This window comes from Vipera berus, assembly GCF_964194415.1.
Source record: "Vipera berus genome assembly, chromosome: W".
Classification (NCBI taxonomy): domain Eukaryota; kingdom Metazoa; phylum Chordata; class Lepidosauria; order Squamata; family Viperidae; genus Vipera; species Vipera berus.
In genome coordinates, this window is record NC_138210.1 from 53637331 (window position 1) to 53662708 (window position 25378).

The 25378-nt window shown below is 45.4% G+C and overlaps 2 protein-coding genes across 9 annotated transcripts in view; one reads left to right on the forward strand and one right to left on the reverse strand.

The window, feature by feature from the left end:
- The window catches only part of LOC308676517 (CCR4-NOT transcription complex subunit 3-like), a 42762-nt gene extending 28422 nt beyond the window's left edge, over nucleotides 1–14340 (forward strand). For all 3 annotated transcript variants that reach the window (XM_081342350.1, XM_081342352.1, XM_081342351.1), the window contains 6 exons: nucleotides 2341–2518; nucleotides 3780–3879; nucleotides 6224–6425; nucleotides 10320–10452; nucleotides 10640–10765; nucleotides 13005–14340. In XM_081342350.1, the coding sequence (XP_081198476.1) occupies nucleotides 2341–2518; nucleotides 3780–3879; nucleotides 6224–6425; nucleotides 10320–10452; nucleotides 10640–10765; nucleotides 13005–13103 (838 nt within the window). In that variant the 3' untranslated portion in view covers nucleotides 13104–14340. The remainder of the gene's footprint in view (nucleotides 1–2340; nucleotides 2519–3779; nucleotides 3880–6223; nucleotides 6426–10319; nucleotides 10453–10639; nucleotides 10766–13004) is intronic.
- LOC308676518 (leukocyte receptor cluster member 1 homolog) lies at nucleotides 672–25130 on the reverse strand. Of its 6 annotated transcripts, none has more exons than XR_014028306.1 (6): nucleotides 24896–25130; nucleotides 22289–22462; nucleotides 20468–20727; nucleotides 16209–16456; nucleotides 15412–15468; nucleotides 672–1589 (listed from the first exon to the last, which is right to left on the reverse strand). XR_014028306.1 is itself a non-coding variant. In XM_081342353.1 (6 exons), exons 1-4 carry the CDS (start codon nucleotides 25025–25027, stop codon nucleotides 16222–16224), a joined length of 801 nt encoding a protein of 266 aa, XP_081198479.1. In that variant the 5' UTR covers nucleotides 25028–25130; the 3' UTR covers nucleotides 13283–13378; nucleotides 15412–15446; nucleotides 16209–16221. The 6 variants fall into 6 exon arrangements, 4 of the variants coding, with proteins under 4 accessions (XP_081198480.1, XP_081198479.1, XP_081198481.1 ...); XR_014028307.1 differs by lacking the exon at nucleotides 672–1589 and adding an exon at nucleotides 13283–13378; XM_081342353.1 differs by lacking the exon at nucleotides 672–1589 and adding an exon at nucleotides 13283–13378 and having other exon boundaries at nucleotides 15412–15446.
- Between the last annotated feature and the right edge of the window lie 248 nt (nucleotides 25131–25378).

A 25378-nucleotide genomic window follows, 5' to 3' on the forward strand; every position in this document is an offset into this window, starting at 1 on the left:
GCTGGACCCAGTAACCGCAGCCAACACCAGCACCACCACTACCATGTTTTTTTTTCCAGGCTTAGATTCAGCTTTTAACGTGTTTTAAGTTCTAGGTAGTCCAGGGTCCAAATAATTCCCAAAATAAAATTCGTTCACGTTAACCCTCGGGAACTGAGAAACAGCTTCCGACATTTTGCTACTTTCTTCTGTCCCCTTTGAAAATGCCATCCGGTAGGTTCCCCCACTCCCTAACGTTCCCTTTCTAGACAGGTTTTTCAAGAGCAGTTTGCTTTTTAACCATCATCCTACAGTTTGGGAATCATTCCTTGTCCGGTATAGCTGCAGAACATCTACAGTAGACTGAATAGCCTCAAGTCAGTTTTTGCTGGATTGCTGCAAAGTCGTTAATAGGCAAACATGCCAATTATTCCTCAGAAATAAGAGGATTTTCACCTCTGTGTGAAATTGTAGCGTGCTTATGCAGCCTGGAACGTGAATAACTTGGAGTAAAGGAATATTCATAAAGGGGGATTTAGCTCAAGCAGTGGTTGTTCAGTCTGGTTCCTTTGCCAGATCCATGCTAGCGAGGGACAGATGCTCCTTGACTTACCACCATTTCTTTTTTTTTATTTAAAAAGTTTTACAATACATTTTGACTTTAATCCCCCCCTCCCCCACCCCTATCCCTCTCCCCCACTCCCTCCTCCCCCCCCCCCCCCGACTTGCCAGAGCTAAATACAGGGCATAAAATCAAAAAACAAACAAACACCCCTATGTTATCAACAATAAACTATAAATTCTATCTCTCTCTAGCTCATATAAAATGAGTACAAACAATATTAATATTACAAATAAAGTAGAAAAGAAAAAGAGGAAAACAGAAAAAGATCTTTACTCAAAATAAATTTTCTTAATCCCAGTCCTTATTCATATTAATTTCAAAAAAAAAAGGAAAAGAAAAACAAACTTTCACCTGCTATTTGCATTCTCCCACCTTTCTCTAATTTCCAAACAAATTCTCAGTTACGCACCAAAAGCGCTTATCTCTGTTAATCTTAATAATCTCCAACCAAACTAAACTATAATCAAAAATAGTTCTTGCATGTATCACGCCAAATGTCTCACAGTTCCAAATCATCCTTAAGTTCAAATAAAAGTTCAAATAAAAAGAGTATATATAAAAAAAAAAATTAGGCAATCTCTAAGACAACTTGTTGTTAATTAGGAGCTTACATACCCACTCTTAGTTCAACACATACTTTAAGTCCATAACCCTAATATACTTTTCTAGCAAGCAAATAACATCAATCTTAAATTGTGTAAAATATTAAAAAAAAGAAAAAAAAAACTTTCTTTCTCCTCTATAATAATTTTACTCCATTGACATTCTAATCTAAAAATTTAATCAGCAATCTTAACGCCCCAAAACTTTTGGAGCACCTCTGTCATGACCCCCAAAACTTCTTTAGACCGCTCTCCTCCTACATCTTCACTGTAAGCACACTTTGAAGATTCCATAACTTTCTGCTGGTCTTGCTCTTGCTCTCGTCTCGCTCTTCTTAGGGCGGCACGCGTCATCTTCTGGCCTCCTGCAGCAACCGATGAGCCTGGAACGTGAATAACTTGGAGTAAAGGAATATTCATAAAGGGGGATTTAGCTCAAGCAGTGGTTGTTCAGTCTGGTTCCTTTGCCAGATCCATGCTAGCGAGGGACAGATGCTCCTTGACTTACCACCATTTCTTTAGCGACCATCCCAAGTTACAACGGCACTGAAAAATTGATTTACAATTGGTCCTCTCACTTACGACCATTGCAGCATCCCCACAGTCACGTGATTAAAATTCTGGCACTTGGCAACAGGCGTGTATTTTTTTTTCACAAGAGTTCCAGAGTCCTGGGGGTCATGTGATCACCCTTTGTGACCTTCCCAGCCAGCTTCCAACAGGCAAGCCAGATGCACTTAACAGCTGCATGATACACTGAACAACAACCATGGCCAAAAAAAAGCGTAAAATTGGGCATGCTTAACGGCCATCTTGCTTAGTAATGAATATTCCGTCCCAACTGTAATCGTAAGTCGAAGCAGAGGTCCCCAACCTTTTGGGCACCAGGGACCAGTTCCGTGGAGAGAGGTTTTTCCGCGGGCCGGAGGGGGCACGATATTGAGTGCTTGCCTGCATCCCGCACATGGGGCTTTTGCTTGTTTGTGCGGACCGGTTGCTGGCACGAGGAATACACTAATTGGCAGTTGTAGTTATTTCTTTTTAAAAATCTTATGGCTCTTCTGACTCTTTTTCCCAAAGAAACGGGGGTCAAGCTACCCCAAGAAACATCTTTCCCTTGCTTCATTCTGACAGGAAAGAGCCCAGTGCGGTTCCTCAGCCATCAAGTGTCGGCAACAGCACTGGATCCAGCCTCCTGGTGCCTCTGACTGCCAACCCACCTGCCTCACCCACACCCAGCTTCTCCGACAGCAAATCTGCCCAGACGTTGCTCAACGGGCCACCCCAGTTCAGCTCCACACCTGAGATCAAGGTTAGAAGCCCTCTGGGTCCTTTGTGACATACTCAAAGCCTTGCTGTGGCTTGCACAGAAGACAGTTGAGCTGGGAGAATTTTCAGAACCTGAAAAATAGCCATCTGGGACCCATCAACAAGGCCTGTGCTAGAACCAGAGTTTTCTAACTCGTTAATCAGTTGGGCCGGTGTTAGGGTGAACAAAAAGTGTTCAATTGTTTAGGCGTTTGGAGTTAAAACAGGGACAGCACAAGGTTCCAAGAATAGTTTGGGAATAGGGACAATAAAATGACAAACCTAAAGGAATTTAAAACTTTAAATGGAGGGGGGAAAAACCAGTAAATGAGCTGGTGATGGTCGGCTAGGAAACAGGTTGAGTTTGCGATACACAGCTAAATAAAGCTCTCAATTCTGTGAGGATTTTTTGGCCGTGAGTGAAACTGCGAAAAAGCCAGATTCCTTATCGGGCATCACTAGGAATAAAATGAGATGCTGAACTGCCCATTTCTTAATTCCCCTTACAGTGTTCATTTCCAAGCATCGTGGACTGAAATTGGTACCGCAATCCGAGCAAAAAGGGAAATGAGCAAAATAATACAGTTTTCCAAGCAGAAGTAATAACATGTTGTTTTAACGAGAGAGAGGTAAAGGAAGTGTAAGGGAGGACACAGAATGTATAAAACTCCACAAGGCGCGGAGAAAAATGGATAGAGAAAAATCTTTTTATCCCTTTCCCATCGTATTAAAACTTACATCCTTTCACTGAAGTTGAGCGGTAAGAGACATAGGACAAAAGTTTTTTTTTTTTTTAAATCAATGCATAGTGGAATTGACTGCCACAAACTGTAGCTTTGAAAGAGGTTAAATGAAAAGGTAAACGTATCAGTGGCTGCTGGCCATGATAGAAAATGTATTTCCTTCAGAACCAGGGGCAGTGTGTTTGTGGGTCTTAATTACCAGGGAAACGCAAGGATACTTTTGTTCTGATTGCCTGCTGAGAATATCTCAAAAATATTTCTGGTTTGTCCTTGTGGACATTGCGAAGGCCTTTGCTGTGATTCGGCATGGCTTAAAGAACCCCTTGGGCTGATACACGGAGTTGGACTTCTTGCATGTTAGCTGTTCAGCAGCTCTGTAAGGCTTGCAAACCAGAGATTGGCTTGAGATCTCCCACAAACTTTGCTTATTCACTTTGTTTTTCAGCAAGAGTTCTTAAAGACATATGTGTGCCACCTTTCTCCATTACCTCCTTTCCTATGGGTCTGTCTTTTGTTCTGTAGGCGCCTGAACCTCTAAGTACGTTGAAGTCCATGGCTGAGAGGGCAGCGATCAGTTCTAGCATAGAAGACCCCGTGCCATCTCTTCACCTGGCTGAAAGGGGTAAGTGAAAAAAGGGACATCTCCTCCCTCAAGCTGTGGGTCAGGAGCAGGGCCAAACCAGTGCAAAATGTCTGCAAAATGTCTCTCTCTCTATGAGAGAGAGAGAGAGATCCCCAGTAAATCCAGTAACTGTATTTCCCAGTACCTCGAAGCAGAAAGTACACAAAACTGTAATTTAAATCCTGACGTAAATGCAGTTCTTCCATATCTGGATCAAACTTTAAACTGCCAGGATGAAGCCACCCTCCTGGCTGTGTCAATGGCCCAAAACTAAGTCACTATTGGTACGTGTTTCTGTTAGTAGCTGACATATCAGCAGATGGGCTGGGCTCTGCGTTTCTCCACATTCACACAGCGTGTTGTTGCCTGCTAAGAGCACCCACTTGGTTTGACACTTGGGCACTCCAGGTCTCAACCTATCCAGGGTGCTCCAAGTAGTATAAGGGAAGCCGGATTCTTCAGCCATATCCTCCTTTGATGTTATTCCTTGCTTGGTCTCCTTCCTCCACCTTTAATTCAATTTTGTTTTTGTGTACTATCAAGAATGTTTGTTCTTAAATGCCAAATTACACACACACACACACCCCTCTTTGAAAAATCCCAGCCCTGTTTACATGTGGGATGAAGCCCCATTGGATGGATGGATGGATGGATGGGTGTATTTAAAACATTAAAATTAACAAGATGAGGTAGAAAACTAGAAAACCAAAATTAAGAACAGTACCTTGGTGGCATCTTCCCTCTTAGTCCACCAGCCATCTCAAGCATAGAGCGCCCCCATCAGGACCCCAAGCTAACTAGCAGAAGCATGCTTCTGGAAGGCAGAAGGGGTGGGGGGCGCAGACCATACTTCCATATGCAAGATGCTCCAAAGAAGGGAGGGGCCACGGCAGAAGGGGCTCTCCTTCTAGACTCACTCCTTGACTGATGCCTGCAGCATGCCCCTTTTGCGAAATTTGAGTGGGGTGGGCCAATCCCCTTAGGCCAGGGGTGTCCAACTGCCGGCTCACGGGCCAGACGCGTCACATGGAAGCCGCGCCCACCCCATTGCCGGCAATGGTAAAACAGTCCCGATACATCGCACGACGTCGCGAGTTTGGCCTGTCTGCCTTAGGCTATGACAGTTCCTCGGATAACCTGGTCCCATTCATTGCAGTTGGATCACTCTGTCCCCAGCAAAGTTAAATATAGCCACGGCCACGAAAAATTAACCCCTGTGCATATGCACACACAACCACCACCACCCCACACACATACACACCTTCCCCAATAAAGGATCAGACCCAAGTAGTTCTCATCTTCCTTGCTCCTGAAATCTCAAATGTTTCTTCTTCCTCCGGCCATCCATTATATTGGCAATTCTGGAATCAATAGCCTTCCACTTTGGAAGGAAAACAAGATATCAATCAAAGCAAATCTCTTCGGGCCAGGTGTTGGCCCGTGACTTGCCCACTGCTGTTTTGTTTTTTATCCGTTGGATTGTAAGAAACAAAAGAGAATATTTGACTTATTGTGCACAGAAAAATAAAAAAGTCTTGGTGAAACTGCGGGTCGGGGAAATTAAAGAGAAAGGGGTTGGGGTTTTCAGAAAAAAATCACCAAAAAAACGGGGGTGGGGGGAGCTGTTCCCTCCCTGTTGGCCTTCTCCACCTTGGTGTGCTCCAAAGGGGTTGGTTTGCAATCGTCTTAAATTATTCCCAGGTTAGACCCTGAGGATCAAGGATAGACAGCGAAGTCTGGTTTACGTTTTCACCGGTTTTTGCTCTTAAGCGATTATTGCCAAGCAAATCTTTCTAGCTGGATCAGCTTGTTGATCAGAAGGTCGGCAGTTTGGCGGGTCAAATCCCGAGTGCCGCGTAAGAGAGTGAGCGCCTGTTACTCGTCCCAGCTTCTGCCAACCTAGCAGTTCGAAAGCACGTAAAAATGCAAGTAGAAAAATAGGGACCACTACGGTGGGAAGGTAACAGCGTTCCATGAGCCTCTGGCGTCTAGTCATGCCGGCCACATGACCACAGAGACGTCCTCGGACAAGTGCTGGCTCTTCGGCTTTGAAACGGAGATGAGCACCGGCCCCTAGAGTCGGAAACGACTAGCACGCACGTGCGGGGGAACCTTTACCTTTACCTAAGATATGTGGACTTCCAACTCCTGGAATTTTCCCAGCCAGCCAGCCAGCCAGAAGTCTGGGAGTTGAAGTCCATGAATCTTCTTCAGGTTGCCAAGTTTGAAAAAAAAAAGGGGGGGGGAAAAATCTAGGATCTCAGAGAGGAGTATGACTTGTTGAAACAATGACAACCCTAAGTGTACAATTTCTGAGTGGTCCTTCCTTCTTTCTTTGCTCCAGCTGACATCTTAATTACTAGCACAACATCTCAGCCCACCTCCAACCAGCCCCCCATCCAGCTGTCGGAGGTGAACATCCCTCTTTCCCTTGGGGTGTGCCCTCTGGGGCCCGTGGCTCTCATCAAGGAGCAGCTGTACCAACAGGCCATGGAAGAGGCCGCCTGGCACCACATGCCTCATCCTTCCGATTCGGAAAGAATCCGGTAAGGGGGAATCACCGGGGGGGGGGAAGCCTGAGGACACGAGGGCATTGGGAGTAACCAAATCCATCCCCTTTCAGAAAAAGGGTGAAAGATGGTGGACAGAATGGCAGTTCTCTGAAGTTTATATTGCTGTAGTTTTCAAATGAGTTCAGAAACTTCCTCTAGTCATTTCCGAGCATAGAGGTAGAGCTCGACTTAGCAACCACGATCAAGATCAGAGTTTTCTGCGGCCGAGCAAGCTGAGTTGCTCGGCCTGATTTTGTCACCTTTTTTTTTTTTTTGCCCACGGTGGTTAAGCAAATCGTTGCAGTTGTTAAAAGTGAATCACGTGGTCGTTAAGCCAGTCTGGCTTGCCCCATTGACCTCACTCGTTGGAGCTATGTGGATCACGTGGTCGTGGTGATCACGTGGCCGTGGGGAGGCTGAGATGGTTGCAAACCCAAGAGCGGGTGGTGAATCATTTTTCCCCAGTGTGGTCGTTAACTCCGAACTGTCGTTAAACCAATGCTTGTTGTAAGTGGAGGACTGCCTGTAGAGCCAAGTCTCCCTTGTCAAATGCAATAAGTAGGTTAAAGGCTGTTGACCCCAAGTGTGCAGAACCACTGACCCAAAGAGAAACCTTGGGAACGGGTTCCAAAAACGGCTGTTTTGATGGACAAAAGGAAATCCTTAAATACATTGGGGATGATCTCATGAAGCGTAATCCTGATAGAAAAGAATATTTGTGTCTCAGGGTAGAACTGGGAAAGTCCCCTGGGCTTGGTTGTTTTCTTGTGGACGTTTTATTACCAAACTAGGTAATATCATCAGTGCTAGAAGGCAGTGGGATTTCTCCTTTTTTTATATTCCACTGGCTTGCCCTGTCAGCGTTGGTGGGGCTGGCTCAGTGGTTCCTATTTGCTTACTGTTAGCTTGTTGGGCATTTCCTTGATTGGGGTCTCGGTGTAACACTCAAATATGCATTTTGATCTACTGATTTGTTGGAAACCGGCTTCAGCGCACCTTCCAAGTAGACTGTGGCTGCTAGACACAGAACAGTTGCATGTCTCCGCTGTTGTGTGGATCATGTGCTCTCAGAAGAGCCCAGAGGATGATGGGAAACCCAGTGTCGGTCCTTTCACGGCAAGGGAGGAAGCATTAGCAAGCCTGCATCCAAGACAAAAGATTCTGACACTTTGCAATGCTGTGACACCCCCCCCTTAAACCAATATATGCATTTGTGTCACCCTCTGACAGAAACTAATGCTTTCATAGAGGATAGGGTAAGGCAAGAAATGAAGGCACCATTTTAATAACTCAAATGGAATCTGAATGTCAAGTAGAACCGTGACGGAATCCCACCATTTTATAAAATAAAATCTTTTGTTCAAAGCCACCTTTTTTTTAATCCGAAGGATATAGCCTGCTGTAGTTTCTCATAATTCCTGAAATATTGGGTGTTTCACCCTTGCTTTTTGTTCCCTGCTTTTTGTATTTACATTAGTTTATAGCATCGTCTGTTAAAAAAAAAAATCCTCACTTTGCGAATGGCTTGTCCAGACAGCACAGGAGCTAATTTTGGCAACAACCCAGCTTTACGTGTGTAAGCCACAAGGGTTGTGAATCCGGAGCTGGGGCCTGGCCAGGACTTGTTCCTGCACTGCCTGGACGAGCAAACAGGAAGGAAAGCGCACCCTTAACAGAGATCCTAGTTGTGGGTCTGTCGGCCATCAGGGTTGGCCTTTCAATTGTGACCTTGCTGAAGCGTTCCGTCCTTGAGTCAGTGACTTTCTGTGACCCTCTCGCCATCCCGGCCTGCTTCTGATAATTGATCCAGTTGCCACTGCGCCTTCATGCAGTCAGGAAATGCCAATGAACCCCTCAGGTAGATAAACCAGACGTAGAGCAACACCTGGCTGCCGTTAGAAGGCCATGAACAGAGCTGCAGAAACCGCCTTCTAGCCGTATCCCTGGGATTGGCGGAGGGAGAGATTGCAGATGACACGCTAGAGGCAAGGAAAAGTGTGCCGATGGTTGGACATTGGGGTAGTCCCCGAATTACAAGAGTTCATTTAGTGACAACGGCACGGGGGGAAAAAGGGACTTAGGTCCATTTTTCACAGTTAGGACCATTGCAGCATCCCCAGGATCCTGTGATCAAAATTCAGATGCTTGGCAACTGGTTCCTACTTAACGACCATTGCTGTGTCTCAAGGTGACGTGATCCCCTTTTGCAGCCACCTGACAAGCAAAGTCAAGGGGGAAAGCCAGATCCACTTAACAACCGGGTTGCTAACTTTGACCAACTGCAGGGATTCACTTAACAACTGTGACAAGAAGAAAGGTGGCAAAATAGGGCAAAGCTCACTTAACAAATGTCTCACTGAACAACAGAAATGTTGGGGTCAGTTGTGATCGTAAGCTGAGAGACTACCTGTGGATTGAACGCAGTTGGATTCTGTCAGACCGCATTTCTGCTCTTCTTGATAAATGCTTGTTAGGGCACTAGAAGGAGCCAGTTCTGGCAGCAATTTTGCTTTGCTTGTTCCATTCCCACAAAAATGCATCCTCTGCTCCCTCCCCCCTCCCACCCACCCCCAAGTGTCATGACTCAAGAGTTTGACAACAACTTCAACTTGCCACAGTTCTCATCATCCAGACAAAAGTGTTCCTCTTGCTTCCTTTGGTCACTTCCTAAAACCCAGGTGGGCCGGCCTGTTTGGGAGGGACTCGCTTCTCGTGTCGTGAATGAGAATTCAGGCCATTGCGGGAAGAGGGAGGAAATGGATGCTTGGCCACCATAGGATATCCAGGCTTCTGATGGCCACCAGTTGAGGAAGGATTGAGGCCGAATATTGTTGTTCCCTACACCAGTGATGGTGAACCTTTTAAAGACCGAGTGCCCAAACTGCAACCCAAAACCCACTTGTGTATCGTCAGGTGCCGGGTGGGCATGGCCCGTTGGGTGGGCGTGGCCCGTTGGGTGGGCATGTCTGCAGTGGTAACGGCAGACTGGGTGGGACTAAAAAGTTCAATCAATCAATTCCAACTTTGCGAGATCTTTTTTTTCCCCGCAAGGAGTTGAAATTGATTGATATTGATTGAACGTGGGGGTTTTTCCCCCCACGGCGGCGGAGGCCTAAAGCAAAAAGGTTTTCTAAAACCCAACTGAAGGCCTAGGACTGGGGCGACGGTGTGCGTGCCCACAGAGAGGGTTCTGCGTGCCACCTGTGGCACGCATGCCTGTTCTGTTCCAGTCTACTACCGACCCTGCAGAAATGTCAGGGACAACCCCTTTTCTATAGTCAATAGGCTGAAAGTAAGCCAACCAAATTTATTTACACAAATGAAACGAAACAGATCCAAAACAGAGCAAGACAAATACTAACCACGACTAAATCAGAAGCTGTTCAAACGGTTGCCTTCAGCAACCAGCACCTCCCACACATTCCCCTTTTAAACACAGTTTCAAGGCGTGGCTTCTCTTTGCCTCCTCCCGAGGTGCCTCATTGCCCTCCTTTGTTCACTCCTGCTTGTCTGCCTCCTGCTTCGGGCGTCCTTGAACAAAGCCAGCTGTGAATCGTCTTCGTCCAAGCTGTCAGGCTCACACAGCTGGGTCTGAGGAGGAACAAGACGGGAGGGGCCTGGCTGAGAGTTCTGCGATGCCGCAGAACTTTCCTCTGCAGGCTCTCCAATCCCCTCCTCCTCCTCCTCCTCCTCCTCAGAATTGTCCGATTCAGCTGCCGTACCTGCACAACAGTGCCATAGGCTCGCCACCATGGCCCTACACTTAGGAGTCTGTCTACACGCAGGGGAGAATTCACAGACATCTTGTGAATTCCCCCCCCGAGTTCCTCATAGGCTTACTTCTCTTTTTTCTGCTCTTGTTATCCTTTCTCACCCCCAACCCTACAGGCAATACCTGCCTCGCAATCCCTGCCCGACTCCTCCATACCACCACCAGATGCCTCCTCCACACTCCGACACGGTGGAATTCTACCAGCGCCTCTCCACAGAGACTCTTTTCTTCATCTTCTACTACCTGGAGGTAACAGACAGCTCCTCCTTCCATCCCCTTTGGTAGCTTGGAAGAGGAATCGTGCTGCCTCTCTTTGCTGCCCACGCCAGGTCACTCCTGAGGATTCCCTTGCGCGTTGTGCGAGATAATCGACATCTCTGCCCTCGACCTGCAAATCCTGCTGCTCTGATCCATTTTCCCTCTTTTCGCTTCAAAGGGTACGAAGGCACAATACCTGGCAGCCAAGGCACTGAAGAAGCAATCGTGGCGCTTCCATACGAAGTACATGATGTGGTTTCAGCGGCACGAAGAACCTAAGACCATCACTGATGAGTTTGAGCAGGTGAGGGGGAAGGTGACAGACGACGGGGGCCCCGTGGATGTAATTTCACCCATATTAGCAAGGACTGGTGGTCCGTTGGATCGTAAGAAGAACCCAACCGTGCGTGCATGTCTCCATTTCGAGCAGAGCGCTTCATACAACATGGCATTTTGTGAGGGGAACGGAAGTCACAGTCTTTTGTTGTTGTTGTTCAACAATCAGTAAATTATATGTACACGTAGTCCTTAACTTGAGCCCAGAATTATGGTAGTCAGTTGTGCCAGTCACTGAGCAGGTCACCCTGTGACTACACCTGACTTTACAGTATTTTCTGCAGTGATCGTTAAGCAAACTCTGCAGTCGTTAGATGAATCCATTGTCCACAGTGGGTGTTTTTTGCCAGAATCGTAGTCATCTGATTGCAGGATACTTCTAGCGGCCATAAATGTGGGAGGTGGTTGAGTGCTCAAAAGGCAATCATGTGGCCATGGAGTGGGGGGCGTGAGGGGGGGGGTTGAATCTGAGTTGTAGACCTGGGAAGGTCCGTTGTCAATTTGAATGGTCCCTAAGCAACCTGTTGTAACTCAAAGAGTATCTGTAAACAGTTAAAAAGAAGAAGAAAAAAACAGCTGTATTGAGATTAGCATCAGCCATGACCTTGTATTCACTGCAGCAATGCAGGATTTAGCTACCACATAGGTCATAGGGGCTTTCTTTTTTATCTGAAATAGAGGTTCAAAGGATAATTATCCATTCTCCCTTGGTATTGACATAGCAAGGATAGGCCGTAACTACTCCAAATATCCCTACAGAGCTCGGAAGCACTGTTGAAAGTCGTGATCACCTTTTCTGCACAGTGAAATAGTAGCTGTGCCTTCATCGGGGTTAAAAATGTAATGTTTCTTTACAACTTTTATGGCCAGAATAGAGAACCTGGATGGGCACTGGAGGAAGTCAGAAGAAGAGTTAACCAAATCAAGTTCCCCTTTGGGAAAACCTGGTACTTTTTTAGTTAATTAGCTATTCTTCCATAGAATTAGAAGTTGCTTTTCTCTAAGCCAGCCATGTCAAACTAAGCCAGCCATATCAGAACTTTTTCCCCATTGCTGGCAATGGGGTGGGCATGGTTTCTTCATGACGCATCCGGCCCGCGGGCCAGCTGTTTAACACTTCTGCTCCTAGGCCAGGGGTAGGCAACCTTGGCTCCTTTATGACTCGTGGACTTCAAGTCCCAGAATTCCTCAGCCAGCCATGCTGAGGGGAAAGGGAGAGGGTTTCCAAGCTGAGCCATGCTGGATCAGGAATTCTGGGAGTTGAAGTCCACCAGTCATAAAAGAGCCAAGGTTGCCTACCCCTGGCCTAGGCTATGCAAGCTCCACTGTGACTCCATGTATACATTTACGAATGAGGTGGTCCCACATCTCTCTGCTGCAGTCACCTGCGTGGATGAATGTCTGTAAAATGCGGTAAATTAACTGATAACGATAGCTCTGGTTCACATTCCGTAAAGAAGACAAGATGGGGGTTCTTTTGAGGCTGATGTCGTCCATCACCGAAAAAGTGATCATGCCATTTTCCCATCACCCAAAACAGCTTTTTGATTCTTCCGTGCCTTGCATGTCTGATGCACTTTTTTTCCTCTCGGGGGGGAAAAAAAGGCGTGAAGAAACTGCTTCCTCCTAAATTGCCGAAAGTTGTAAACTTCCAAGTTTGTGTAAAGTTGTAACGTTCTGTGAGACTCTTACAAGAGAAGGCCCACTTAAAAGCCACAGGACTCCTGCTTTCATGTGGAAGGGCAACAGGTGTCATCTTGGCAACAAGAGGCCAGGATTCCTTTAGTCCAGGGGTAGGCAACCTTGGCTCTTTTTTATTATTATTATTATTATTATTATTATTATTATTATTATTATTATTATTATTATTATTATTATTATTATTATTATTATTATTATTATTATTATTATTATTATTATTATTATTTTAATTCCATTTATATCCCGCCCTTCTCCGAAGACTCAGGGCGGCTTACAAGCTTAGCTTATGACTCGTGGACTTCAACTCCCAGAATTCCTGAGCCAGCCACGCTGAGGGGAAAGGGAAAGGTTTCCAAGCTGAGCCATGCTGTCTTAGGAATGCTGGGAGTTGAAGTCCATGCGTCATAAAAGAGCCAAGGTTGCCTACCCCTGCTTTAGTACAAGTAAATGTGTTCGGTCAGGCAAGAGGTAATGAACTCTTGTTGTATTTTCCTGTTTCCGCTCAGGGCACTTACATCTACTTTGACTACGAGAAATGGGGCCAGCGCAAAAAGGAGGGTTTCACCTTTGAATACCGCTACCTGGAAGACCGGGACCTGCAGTGATGCCCTGGGGCCAGCAGGGGGTGCCAAGTTTTCCTTCCAGAGACAGCTGTGGTGGTGTGCTGGGGGCGGCGGCAAAGGAAGACCCACCTACCCCTCACCTCTCTTTCATCTTCCCGCCCCCCCACAGATCACAAGCGGGGTGGGAGGGGGCAAGCCGCACGTTAAAAAAACAAACAAACAAATGCATGCAAGTTTTAAAAATGACCGCAGGACGGAGGAGGAGGGGCAGCGGCAGTGGCAGGCTTCTCCTCTGCCTTTTCCTTGCTCTCTTCTGCCTGTGAAGAGGTCAGAAAACAGGGGGAAACGCCCTTCGTGGGCAACCAGGTTTGGGCGCCGGAATGGAGATTAAAAGGGAAAAAAAGAGAAAAAAAGAATTTGAGAATCCCAACCAAAAGAGTGACTTCCCCCATTCTCCATTTTGTGTGTGTGTGTGTGTTCTAAATAAGAACATTTCAGCCCCGTACCTATTTGCAGCAAACACAAAAACACCCAACCGCCCTTTTGCCAGCCCTCCCCAGATTTTTGGGTGCAAACTCCATCCCCCCCCCCCCCCGTTTGGCTATCATCAGATGCCCAACGTGACCTTGACAATGTCAGGTCCCATGAACCTTATATGGTGACCGTTCTCCGACCCCCTCGTCCACTCGCCATTGCTGAAAATGGCACATTGGCAAAATAATAATAATAATAGGATTGCAAATTTGGGAGCGTCGGCCTCAGGTTACAAAGGCCTCCCGGTCACCACGGAAATTCTGGTGGACTGGCCCCTCTCAGCTTTTGGCTGCCATAATTTTGACTTGCTTTTTCTGCAAGTTGTAAGGAGACTACCCTAAAGGCCATCTACACTCATCCTGCCATTAGTTGTCCTAATTTGGAAGAGTCCCTTTCCTGACTGGAACAATGACGTTAGGGATTCTCCCCCATTCCCAACGCTGCTGCTGCTGCTTCTCCTTTCCAACGTTCCAAAATATTGCCACCATAAATTTGATAAGAGCTTGTATCTAATCTGCTGCTCCTCCCACAGGAAGACACCCCCCCTCCCCAATAAGACTTGCAATGTATTCCTAATTGGAAAGGGTGACATTTGGGAAAACTTGGGGGTGGGGAGGTGGGACTGATCTCTCTTCTCAACCGGCCCCCTAAACTGGAGCATCCTGCCCATGCCGCTGTTAAGATATTTTTTCGTAAGCCTATTTTCATTTTGGAAAATATTTATGAATAAATAGTTTTATATGAGTGTTCTTCTTCTGTTGTACGGGGGAAGGGAGACGAAAACCACCAAACCTTGGCGGGGGGGGGGGAGAAAGGACTCCCTAATCTTTTGGGATATGAGCTGCAAGTCAGAATGACACAGAATATATCCAAGCCCTGTCTGAAGGCTCCCTGGAATATACAGGTAGTCCTTGACTTATGACCACAGATGAGCCCAGCGTTTCCGTTGCTGAGGTGGAATTTTGCCCTGTTTGGTGACCTTTCTTGCCACTGTTAAATGAATCACAGCAGTTGTGAAGTTAATAGCACAGTCATTAATGAATCCTGACTTTGCTTGTCAAAGGGTCACAAATGGTGGATCACGTGACCCTGGAACCATCATAAATATGAATCAGTTGCCAAAGTTTTGGTTATGTGACCGTGGGAATGCTGCAATGGCCGGAAGTGTGAAAAATGCTCATAAGTCACTTTTTTCAGTGCTGTTGTAACTTCAAACGGTCATTAAATGAACTGTTGTGAGTCAAGGACTGCCTGTATTGCCTCCAGTGAGCCCATTTAAGGGCTGGAAGCCACAAGTGTGCACGTGGTGTTGATGACCACCTTTCTCTATCAAACCTACTTAGAAGCCTAAACCAAGAAAATTTATTTTTATAAATATGACAAAGTAAATTTCCTTGGCATGCTTTCCAGCCACGTGCCAGTTTCTGACAGTTTGTAATACTCCAAAATAATACAGCTTATGGCTGATCAGGACGACAATTTAATATATTAAAAGGGAAATGTTTATTTGGATAATGAAGCAGCAGCCAGAGAACAACAATGGAAGCAAATTGTGGCCACTTATTTCACAATCAATCTAGGGGAATCCTGCAGTAATCTGATCACAGACAATAAATCATGACTGTTTCCGGTAGACACAGTGTGCTAAGCTTTTAAGTCGTGAGTTGCAAACCAATCTTTCTCACCGTGGAATAAGCCAATCAAAAGTATGTGACTATTGTTCAGGAATGTGGCCTTGAAGTTTCAAGTCATGGACGACCTGCACAACCCTATTTTTATATAATTTGGCTAATTAGCACATCGTAACCTTTCCTACCTCGCTTAGCCTGCATTACTGTGAAGTGCGCCAGTCTTTCACATCCAGAGAATGTACCTGTAACATTACAACGTGCTCTTATTATAGGGATAAATCTTCACAGTGGTCCAAAATCATTCTCATGCTCATTTCCCTAATGGCAGAAGATCACATACAAAGATGAGCATTGAATTACAACAGCAGGAAACTGGCAATACTAATTTTCTTAACTAACTGGACCACATACAAAAAATGGAAGAATGATCCGTCCAGGATCTTCCACCATTCGTTCTGGAAGAACTCAAAAGTCTATCCCAGGTTTGGTGCTTTTAACCAATACCTTGGTCCATCTCTTAGGGCAGTAAACTAATATTTTGAGACAGATGTACATGGCACTGCCTCAGTTCTCCATACTGCGTGAGCTGGGTTTGCTGCTGCTGCTGCCGCCATTTAAAATTAAATTCAGAATCATCCACGTGGTGCCTTATAAAAACATTTTTTATTTTCCTTCAGGAAAGCTAATAAAGAATTAGGCAGGCAAGTTACTGGATCAGGAAATGGTATCCTTTTATCAATCCAGCTTTTATCTCATTTTCTGGCAATTCAAGGCAAACGGCAAAAATAAGACTGATTAATCGCTTGGCCGATATTCCTGCTCAATATTGTGTTCCAAGGACTAAATAATAATTGAGTAAAAGTTGTCCTGGAAGCCATACGGCAAGAAATCTTTGGCCTGATTTTTCAGGTTTATGGCCAGGAATTCTATGAAGCAATTTTGGACTGAACATTTTCAGCTGAAGAAAGTGGGTTTGACTAACCAGATTTCCCGCTTTACACCCACTCGGTTCGACTGTCTCTCGCTGCCCTCTTTCTTGCCAGCTGAGGGTTGAACTGTGAATTGTAGCCACGTTTCCTTTCATCCATTTCCTCTTCTTCCTCCCGGTGTGGGCCCATTCCAGATCTCTGGGCAAGAAGAGACTCCGTTCGAGCTCGTTCTGCCTGTTCACGCTGCAACCTCTCCTGGCGGAGCTGTTCTAGAGAGCGTGAGGTGGAAGAAGCTGGAGGTCTGTAAAGGAAAAGAGAAAATATAGGAAGGAAAGTGAAGAGAGAACGGGACCCAGGAAAGTTCATCAATCCCTTGTTCTTCTAAGTGAGGGGAGGCAAAGATATGGCTTGCCTAAATTGCCTCTCCTCAAAGGGACACGGTGGCTCAGTGGGTTAGGACGCTGAGCTTGTTGATCGGAAGGTCGGCAGTTTGGCGGGTCGAATCCCGAGTGCCGTGTAGCAGAGTGAGCGCCTGTTACTTGTCCCAGCTTCTGCCAACCTAGCAGTTCGAAAGCACGTAAAAATGCAAGTAGAAAAATAGGGACCACTACGGTGGGAAGGTAACTGCGTTCCATGCGCCTTTGGCTTCTAGTCATGCTGGCCACATGACCACGGAGACGTCCTTGGACAAGCGCTGGCTCTTCGGCTTTGAAACGGAGATGAGAACCGGCCCCTAGAGTCGGAAACGACTAGCACGCATGTGCGGGGGAACCTTTACCTAATGATCAGATGTTTTGGGCTCTCCAGGTATGTGCTGAATTTTAGGGAAGAAATTACAAGTTGTAGGAGCCGTGGTGGTGCAGTGGTTAGAATGCAGTATTACAAGCTAACTGTCCATAGCCGGGAGTTCGATCCTGGCAGCGCTCAAAAGTTGACTCAGCCTTTCATCTTTCCAAGGTCGGTAAAATGAGGACTCAGATTGTTGGAGGCAAAATGCCGATATCTGTAAATCGCTTAAGACAGGGCTTTTCAACCAGTGGTACGGGTACCACCTGTGGTACACTGGCACCTGGCAGGTGGTACGCGACCATCCTAGAAAAGTGGTAGCGGGGGAGGGGAACGAGCAGAACCGCTGGCAGCACTGCACAAGCCTGAGCGAGAGATGGCTGGAGTTGCAGGGCTGTCAGGGCTCAGCGGAAGCGTCGGGATCAGTGCTTCTTCGGGGCTGTCAGGGCTCAGTGGAAGTGCCAGGATCAGCGCCAGGCTCCAGCTGGAGCTCAGCACTGATCCTGGCACTTCTGCTAAGCCTAGAAGAAGTGCCAATCAGCTGGAATGTTGCAGCATCTCCAGAGTCTTGTGATTTACATTCAGATGCGACGGTTACAGTGTCCCAGGGTCATGTGAAGTGACCAAAATCTGCTGCAACCGCCCAGCAGACGGGGGGGGGGGAAATAAAAACCAAACACCCCCCAACTCCACCCCCGCTGCCAATCCTCAACAGAAATGCTGACAACAATGAAAACCTCGGACAGGAGGAAGAGTGCCGCCGGGCGGGCAGGCAGGCAGGTGTCTTGCTCGGCTGTGGCTTGGGGGGGTACTTTTTTCAGTGCCATTGTAACTTCAAACAGTCACTAAGCGAACTGTTGTAAGTTAAGGACTACCTGTGCTTCATCACTTTTTTTTTTGTTCATCAAGTTTTTGACACCTTGCTGGGCGACTGGTGGTACTCGGATGTTGCCATATCCTAAAAGTGGTACAATGGGTGAAACGGTTGAAAAGCCCTGGCTTAAAAGAGTGCTGTAAGGCAGTATATGCTATGTAAGTGCTATTGCTAGTCCTTGACGTACGACCATTCGTTTAGTGACTACTTGAAGTTACAGTGCCATGGTCACTTGTTCAAAATTTGGATGCTTGACAAGTGGCATGCCTCACACCTCCCAAAGTCATGTGATCACCATTTATAACCTTCCCAGCTAGCTTCTGACAAGCAAAGTCAATGGGGGAAGCCAGATTTGCTTAAGGACTGTGGCAAAAAGATCATTAAATGGGATACAACTCGCTTAACTCTCTTGCTTTAGCAATGGAAATTTTGGGCTCCACTGTTGTCGCGGACTACCTGTATAGCTGCTTTTGTTTTCCTAAAGGCCCAGTTCAAACGAGCAGATAATATAATGTCAGGCATAGAAAATGAAGTCCTGGAGCATTAGAATGGCTGTTCTTTTAATCGGCTTAACTCCAACACAGCTGATACTGTCGCGCCCTGTGATTCTATAATGGCTACACATAGCTGGCTTTATTCAAGACAAGTAAAAGATGCATCCCAATAAAACACCTAAAACACTGGGCTCACGAAGGTAGCTTGAGAGCTACAGGGAGTGCAGAATTATTAGGCAAATGAGTATTTTGACCACATCATCCTCTTTATGCATGTTGTCTTACTCCAAGCTGTATAGGCTCGAAAGCCTACTACCAATTAAGCATATTAGGTGATGTGCATCTCTGTAATGAGAAGGGGTGTGGTCTAATGACATCAACACCCTCTATCAGGTGTGCATAATTATTAGGCAACTTCCTTTCCTTTGGCAAAATGGGTCAAAAGAAGGACTTGACAGGCTCAGAAAAGTCAAAAATAGTGAGATATCTTGCAGAGGGATGCAGCACTCTTAAAATTGCAAAGCTTCTGAAGCGTGATCATCGAACAATCAAGCGTTTCATTCAAAATAGTCAACAGGGTCGCAAGAAGCGTGTGGAGAAACCAAGGCGCAAAATAACTGCCCATGAACTGAGAAAAGTCAAGCGTGCAGCTGCCAAGATGCCACTTGCCACCAGTTTGGCCATATTTCAGAGCTGCAACATCACTGGAGTGCCCAAAAGCACAAGGTGTGCAATACTCAGAGACATGGCCAAGGTAAGAAAGGCTGAAAGATGACCACCACTGAACAAGACACACAAGCTGAAACGTCAAGACTGGGCCAAGAAATATCTCAAGACTGATTTTTCTAAGGTTTTATGGACTGATGAAATGAGAGTGAGTCTTGATGGGCCAGATGGATGGGCCCGTGGCTGGATTGGTAAAGGGCAGAGAGCTCCAGTCCGACTCAGACGCCAGCAAGGTGGAGGTGGAGTACTGGTTTGGGCTGGTATCATCAAAGATGAGCTTGTGGGGCCTTTTCGGGTTGAGGATGGAGTCAAGCTCAACTCCCAGTCCTACTGCCAGTTTCTGGAAGACACCTTCTTCAAGCAGTGGTACAGGAAGAAGTCTGCATCCTTCAAGAAAAACATGATTTTCATGCAGGACAATGCTCCATCACACGCGTCCAAGTACTCCACAGCGTGGCTGGCAAGAAAGGGTATAAAAGAAGGAAATCTAATGACATGGCCTCCTTGTTCACCTGATCTGAACCCCATTGAGAACCTGTGGTCCATCATCAAATGTGAGATTTACAAGGAGGGAAAACAGTACACCTCTCTGAACAGTGTCTGGGAGGCTGTGGTTGCTGCTGCACGCAATGTTGATGGTGAACAGATCAAAACACTGACAGAATCCATGGATGGCAGGCTTTTGAGTGTCCTTGCAAAGAAAGGTGGCTATATTGGTCACTGATTTGTTTTTGTTATGTTTTTGAATGTCAGAAATGTATATTTGTGAATGTTGAGATGTTATATTGGTTTCACTGGTAAAAATAAATAATTGAAATGGGTATATATTTGTTTTTTGTTAAGTTGCCTAATAATTATGCACAGTAATAGTCACCTGCACACACAGATATCCCCCTAAAATAGCTATAACTAAAAACAAACTAAAAACTACTTCCAAAAATATTCAGCTTTGATATTAATGAGTTTTTTGGGTTCATTGAGAACATGGTTGTTGTTCAATAATAAAATTAATCCTCAAAAATACAACTTGCCTAATAATTCTGCACTCCCTGTATATACAAAATCTGACCTAATCCTCCAACACCAGTAGGCCCACCGTTCTATATTCTGCTTTCCAGAGTGAGATCTCTTCCAACAACATCAGCAAAAAAAAAACACACAAAAAACCAACCATCCAGATTCCCTAAATATTAACCTTAGTTTTGTTTCTTGCAGGTTGATATTCTATTCTACACCAAGCAAGGGCTTCAGTTTAGAGTCAGCTCAGTTTCTCCCTGCTTCTTCTCCAAAAGTCAAAGCTATCTGGCAAAGAAAGAGCAGTTGACTCGTGGGTGCTCTTAAAAAAACAAAATCTCCATCACGGTCACCGAACAGCCATTTCCTGCTCGATATTGGCAATTTTCCCCGAGTGCGCAACAAAAAGGATACCCACCTAACTGCTAGCTTTCCTTTGCTTTCTTTGTGCTTTGGTTTTCCTTTTTCTTTCTTTTCTTCCTTTTGATGAGAGCACTTCTTCTTGTATAAATATTTCCCCATCTCAGCCAGGGGGTCCAGCCTTCCCTTAAGTTTCTCATCCTTGGCAACGGCTTTGCTCCGATCTGGCAGCTCGTGGTACCAGGGAATAGAGGTCTGAGATTCTGCTGAACTTTGGCCCAAGTAAGTCAGGATGCCTAGAGCTTTTTCTTTTCGTTCCTGTAAGGAATCAAAAGCCAAGGAAATTAGTCATGCTATCTATTCATCCATCCATCCATCCATCCATCCATCTTTATGGGCACACTCTGGTGATCCAAGTATATACTTCTCTCCAAAGAAGTATTGCCCTATTCTTCTTCTCTAAAGCAAACTGCTTATCGTGGATTCAGTGGACTCCTTGGGATCCAATGTAGAATATAATTAATTGATTATGATCCCTCCCTTCTCCTGACAGGTTTTAGTTAACAGTAACCAATAGGCATTGGGCTACTCTGGTTTAAGGTACAAGCACCTGATTATTTAGGATACAAAATTTAGCTGAAGTTGTCTGAAGGTTGAATCATGGTAACAGGACTATTTTTTTATTATTAGTGTGAAATAGCAGTGTCCCAATATCTCAGGGGCTGCCACAAAGAAGAGTCAAGCTGTTCTCCAAAGCACCCGAAGGCAGGACAAGAAGCAACGGATGGAAATTAACCAAAGAGAGAAGCAACCTGGAACTAAGGAGAAACTTCCTGACAGTTAGAACAATTAACCAGCAGAACAACCTGCCTCCAGAAGCTGTGAATGCTGCAACACTGGAAGTTTTTAAGAAGAGACTGGACAGCCATTTGCCTGAAATGGTATAGGGCAGTGATGGCGAACCTTTTAGAGACCGAGTGCCCAAACTGCAACCCAAAACTCACTTATGTATTGTCGGGTGCCGGGTGGGCGTGGCCCATTGGGTGGGCGTGGCTGTGGTGGTAATGGCAGACTGGCTGGGACTAAAAAGTTCAATCAATCAATTCCAACTTTGTGAGATTTTTTTTTTCCACGAGAAGTTGAAATTGACTGATTGATTGAACCTTTTTTTTTCCCCACACGGCGGCGGAGGCCTAAAGGGAAAAGGTTTTATAAAACCTAGCTGAAGGCCTAGGCCTGGGGCGATGGCACGCGTGCCCACAGAGAGGGCTCTGCGTGCCACCTGTGGCACACGTGCCATAGGTTTGCCACCACGGGTATAGGGTTTCCGGCCTGAGCAGGGGGTTGGACTAGATGACCTCCAAGGTCCTTTCCAACTTTACTATTATGAACTATGATTTCACTGCTCCTCCAAGCCGCTTCATCAGTCAGAGCAAGCTAGTTCGGCAGAGAGTCATTGAAATGTACCACAATCTTAGGGCTTCCTCTCCAAAATGTGTTGCGATATGTCAGTGAAAACTCTCAGTCATCCAGACAAAGGTGTCCAAAAGTTGAATCCAGTTGCCGTGTTTCAACTTGCAGACACCTTTGCCTGGATGACTGAGAGTTTTCATCGACATATTAGCCTGAAGTTGTTTAGATTGTCAGGAAGGAAGAATACATTCAGTGTAAAAAAAACCCTGCTAAATCAGGATTCTATTTACCAACAAGCAGATTTATTTAACATATTTAAAAGGCCTAAATATTAATGCTACTGTCCATACTTCGTTCTCAGAACCCATAAACAGGAGCCTGCCTATCTCAAAGTTCTCGGTGCCCAAGTAGGTAAACTAGAGAAAACAGAATTTTGGCAAACTCCAATCTTACTCCCCACCATTACCTTTTCCTGCTTCTTCTCCTCCTCGTATTCTTTGTTGCCAACCTCTTGCAACCCCTGAAAGAGGTTAAGATGTCCTGAGGGCTTTTCTGAATCCAAAGAAACAAGGTCTGAGCCACTCTTATCACCTCCTGGAGCCGACAGACGTGCTTTCTTCCGTAACAATTCAGTCCGGGCCTAGAATCAAAGGCAGATATTTGTCCAAGGCTCATATTTAGGTCAATGCTTCTATTTGTCCAAGACAACATCCTAAATAGCGTGGAAGCCTCTGTGTGTTTCAAGTCAAGAGCAAGTAAGATCGTAATAAAAACAAATCTAACACATTTGAGCCATAGAGTCTAAATTTAATTATTGTGTTTAAGTAAAAGGTGGATAAAGCAGCTATCCTCTAAATTAGACTCCTCCCCAGACTAATATAAGGTAAAGGTAAAGGTTCCCCTGCACATGCGTGCTAGTCGTTTCCGACTCTAGGGGCCGGTGCTCATCTCCGTTTCAAAGCCGAAGAGCCAGCGCTTGTCCGAGGACATCTCCGTGGTCATGTGGCCGGCATGACTAGACGCCAAAGGCACACGGAACGCTGTTACCTTCCCACCATAGTGGTCCCTATTTTTCTACTTGCATTTTTACATGCTTTCGAACTGCTAGGTTGGCAGAAGCTGGGACGAGTAACAGGCGCTCACTGTTATGCGGCACTCAGGATTCGACCCGCCAAACTGCCGACCTTCTGATCGACAAGCTCAGCGTCCTAACCCACTGAGCCACAGTGTCCCTCCTCAGACTAATAGGACTACAATAATACAATCAAGGACACAAATAATGGCAGATCCTTGATTTTGAAGATGTTCCTTATCATCTTGTATCATTATTCTCTATGTATCAAGAATCACTTTTCCAACTTTTTAATTTCTCACATCTATTTAATTTACTGCATGATAATTGACTTCCTGTTGTAGTAAGGATAAATCATTTCAATTCAGGATATAGACTGTGTCATTAAAGGCAAAGAAAAAAATATTAAAAGAGTCTTAGTGTAGAAGTCCAGAAAAAGGCACTTTAATAAATGATGCAGCGCTAGTAGTTCCCTCCATATTAACTTATGCCTCGGATGAAAGGAAACAGCAGTGGGATCCTCCAGCTTTAGAAAAATAACAAAAATAGTCCTGACACCTTGTCAGTTTTCTTCTTTCCTCCACTGACTTAATAACAGCAGCAGATATCCTGATTTCAATCAAATCCCAGACTAAGTAAAATCAATTTTGGCAAAGAATTTAGTTCCTCGGTTTAAAACTAGGGCCTTTCAGACTGGCTTTTCTTAAATCAGCCTTTTCTCAAATTTAATCCATTCAGGCCAGATGTATAGAAGAATCCCAGGTACTGAATGGTGTTTCACATTCACAATTAGCTACCAATTATAACCTAGGATAAAACTGCTGTCTTTCATAAAACTCCAAAGACCTGGCATTGTGTTCCGAGTCTGGAGCTCCAAGTGTGCCAAGTGATCGGTCTTCTGCATCGTTGGAATTGTCAAAGTACAACCATGTATACATTGAGATTGGCTGAGCCTCCCTTCGTGCCCCCCCACCACCACAACTCAAGGTGACAACAAACCCACCATCTTGTTACACCATGTGAGCTAACTGCACAACACACCGGCCTCGCAAGTCAATCATACATAAAATTATAAAATTATTTCCCTTTCAAGAGCCTGACAGCCCATGGACAGAAGCTGTTCTTCAGCCTGTTGGTACGGCTGGCTGTTGATTTTCTTAGCTGCTGTGTATTTTGGCTTGTGTGTGTGTGTACTGTTTTAATTTTATCACTGACCCCCACTCAGAGTCATTGTTGAGATGGACAGTTATGTAAATTGAATCATTAGATAAATAAAACTATATCAGGCTTTTCAACAGATGGCCCACATCATTAGAATATCTTCCCAGCAGAAATGTAAAGAAATCTCAATCTTGGAGTATATAACGACACTCCAAATATAACTTAGAGGCTCAAGTCATCTTTCTGATTTGTTTAAATGCATTCCTTTTAACTGAAGATGCTTCTGTATTACAGAATAGGGAAAATCTGAACAAGGAGGCAGGCAGTTTGATTCTGACAACAATGGAATATAACTCTTGTCAAAACCAAACTGCCTGCCACCTTCTTCAGGTTTTTTTCTAAAAGTCTGCATAAAATTCAGGTTTGGCTTGGTTTCTTTATTAATACATGCAGGGAGATGAATGGAGGATCATTCTGTATGCAGAATGCACAAGGAGACAGAACGTTTAGATCCCATATAAAGCTTTTTCTCTAAATGTACTCAAAGAGTTATTTTGACCTCACTTCCTCACTAGGGAGTTAGTTCTGTCCATTTGGAAGCACTTAACTTTTATGGATTTAATTAGATGCATGTACTAAAGTATTACCACAACCGCAAATTCGACTTAAAAAGAAATAAATTTGACATTCATTTCCCTCCCAGAACTGAGATATTTCCTCCAGAAAAACCAGATGGACAGAAGCCGCATGCGCAGTGCGACTTGGAATACAGCGCACGCGCGATAATTCCAAAACATAAAGTGCGCTCCTCTTTGCGCATGCCCTTTCATGACTATTTACCTCCTGTTCAGCTAAGAGGACTCGGGCCTCCCTCTTTTGTCGCTGTACTTCAGCCTCCGCTTCGTCCCGTCGTACGCGAGCCACATTGTCTTTGTTGCGGACGTGCCACGACTTCTTAGGAAGAATATTCATCCCCGCAGCTTATGACAGTGCTAAAATCTCCACAAATGTCCTCCGTTTCCTGAATCGTTCTTCACCGGCTGCCATCGAGCTCCGCCCCCTTGCTGTATTTAGGGGCGTTACCGTTGTCTACGTACCGTACTGCATCCAGTCATGTTTGCCTGCACGAACGCAGGCGGACCGTTCATCCGGAGCTGCTATTTGATTGGTTTGGACCAGTGTCCTTCAAACTTGGCCACATGCTGGCTGGAGAATTCTGGGAAATGAAGTCCACACACATGTTAAAAGTGGCCAGGTTTGGAAAACCGTTGGTTTGGATTGACCGTACTAAGAGTTGGGAATGACGTTTGTTGAATGCTGAAA

Excerpts from the sequence above, each read along its gene's own strand:
- LOC308676518 (XM_081342354.1), bottom strand. The coding sequence starts at position 25,027 with ATGAATATTCTTCCTAAGAAGTCGTGGCACGTCCGCAACAAAGACAAT. Across the intron at positions 22,463-24,895 it reads TCCTCTTAGCTGAACAGGAG|GCCCGGACTGAATTGTTACG; the intron begins GTAAATAGTCAT and ends CTTTGATTCTAG. Across the intron at positions 16,457-20,467 it reads AAAGGAAAGCTAGCAGTTAG|ACCTCCAGCTTCTTCCACCT; the intron begins GTGGGTATCCTT and ends TTTCCTTTACAG.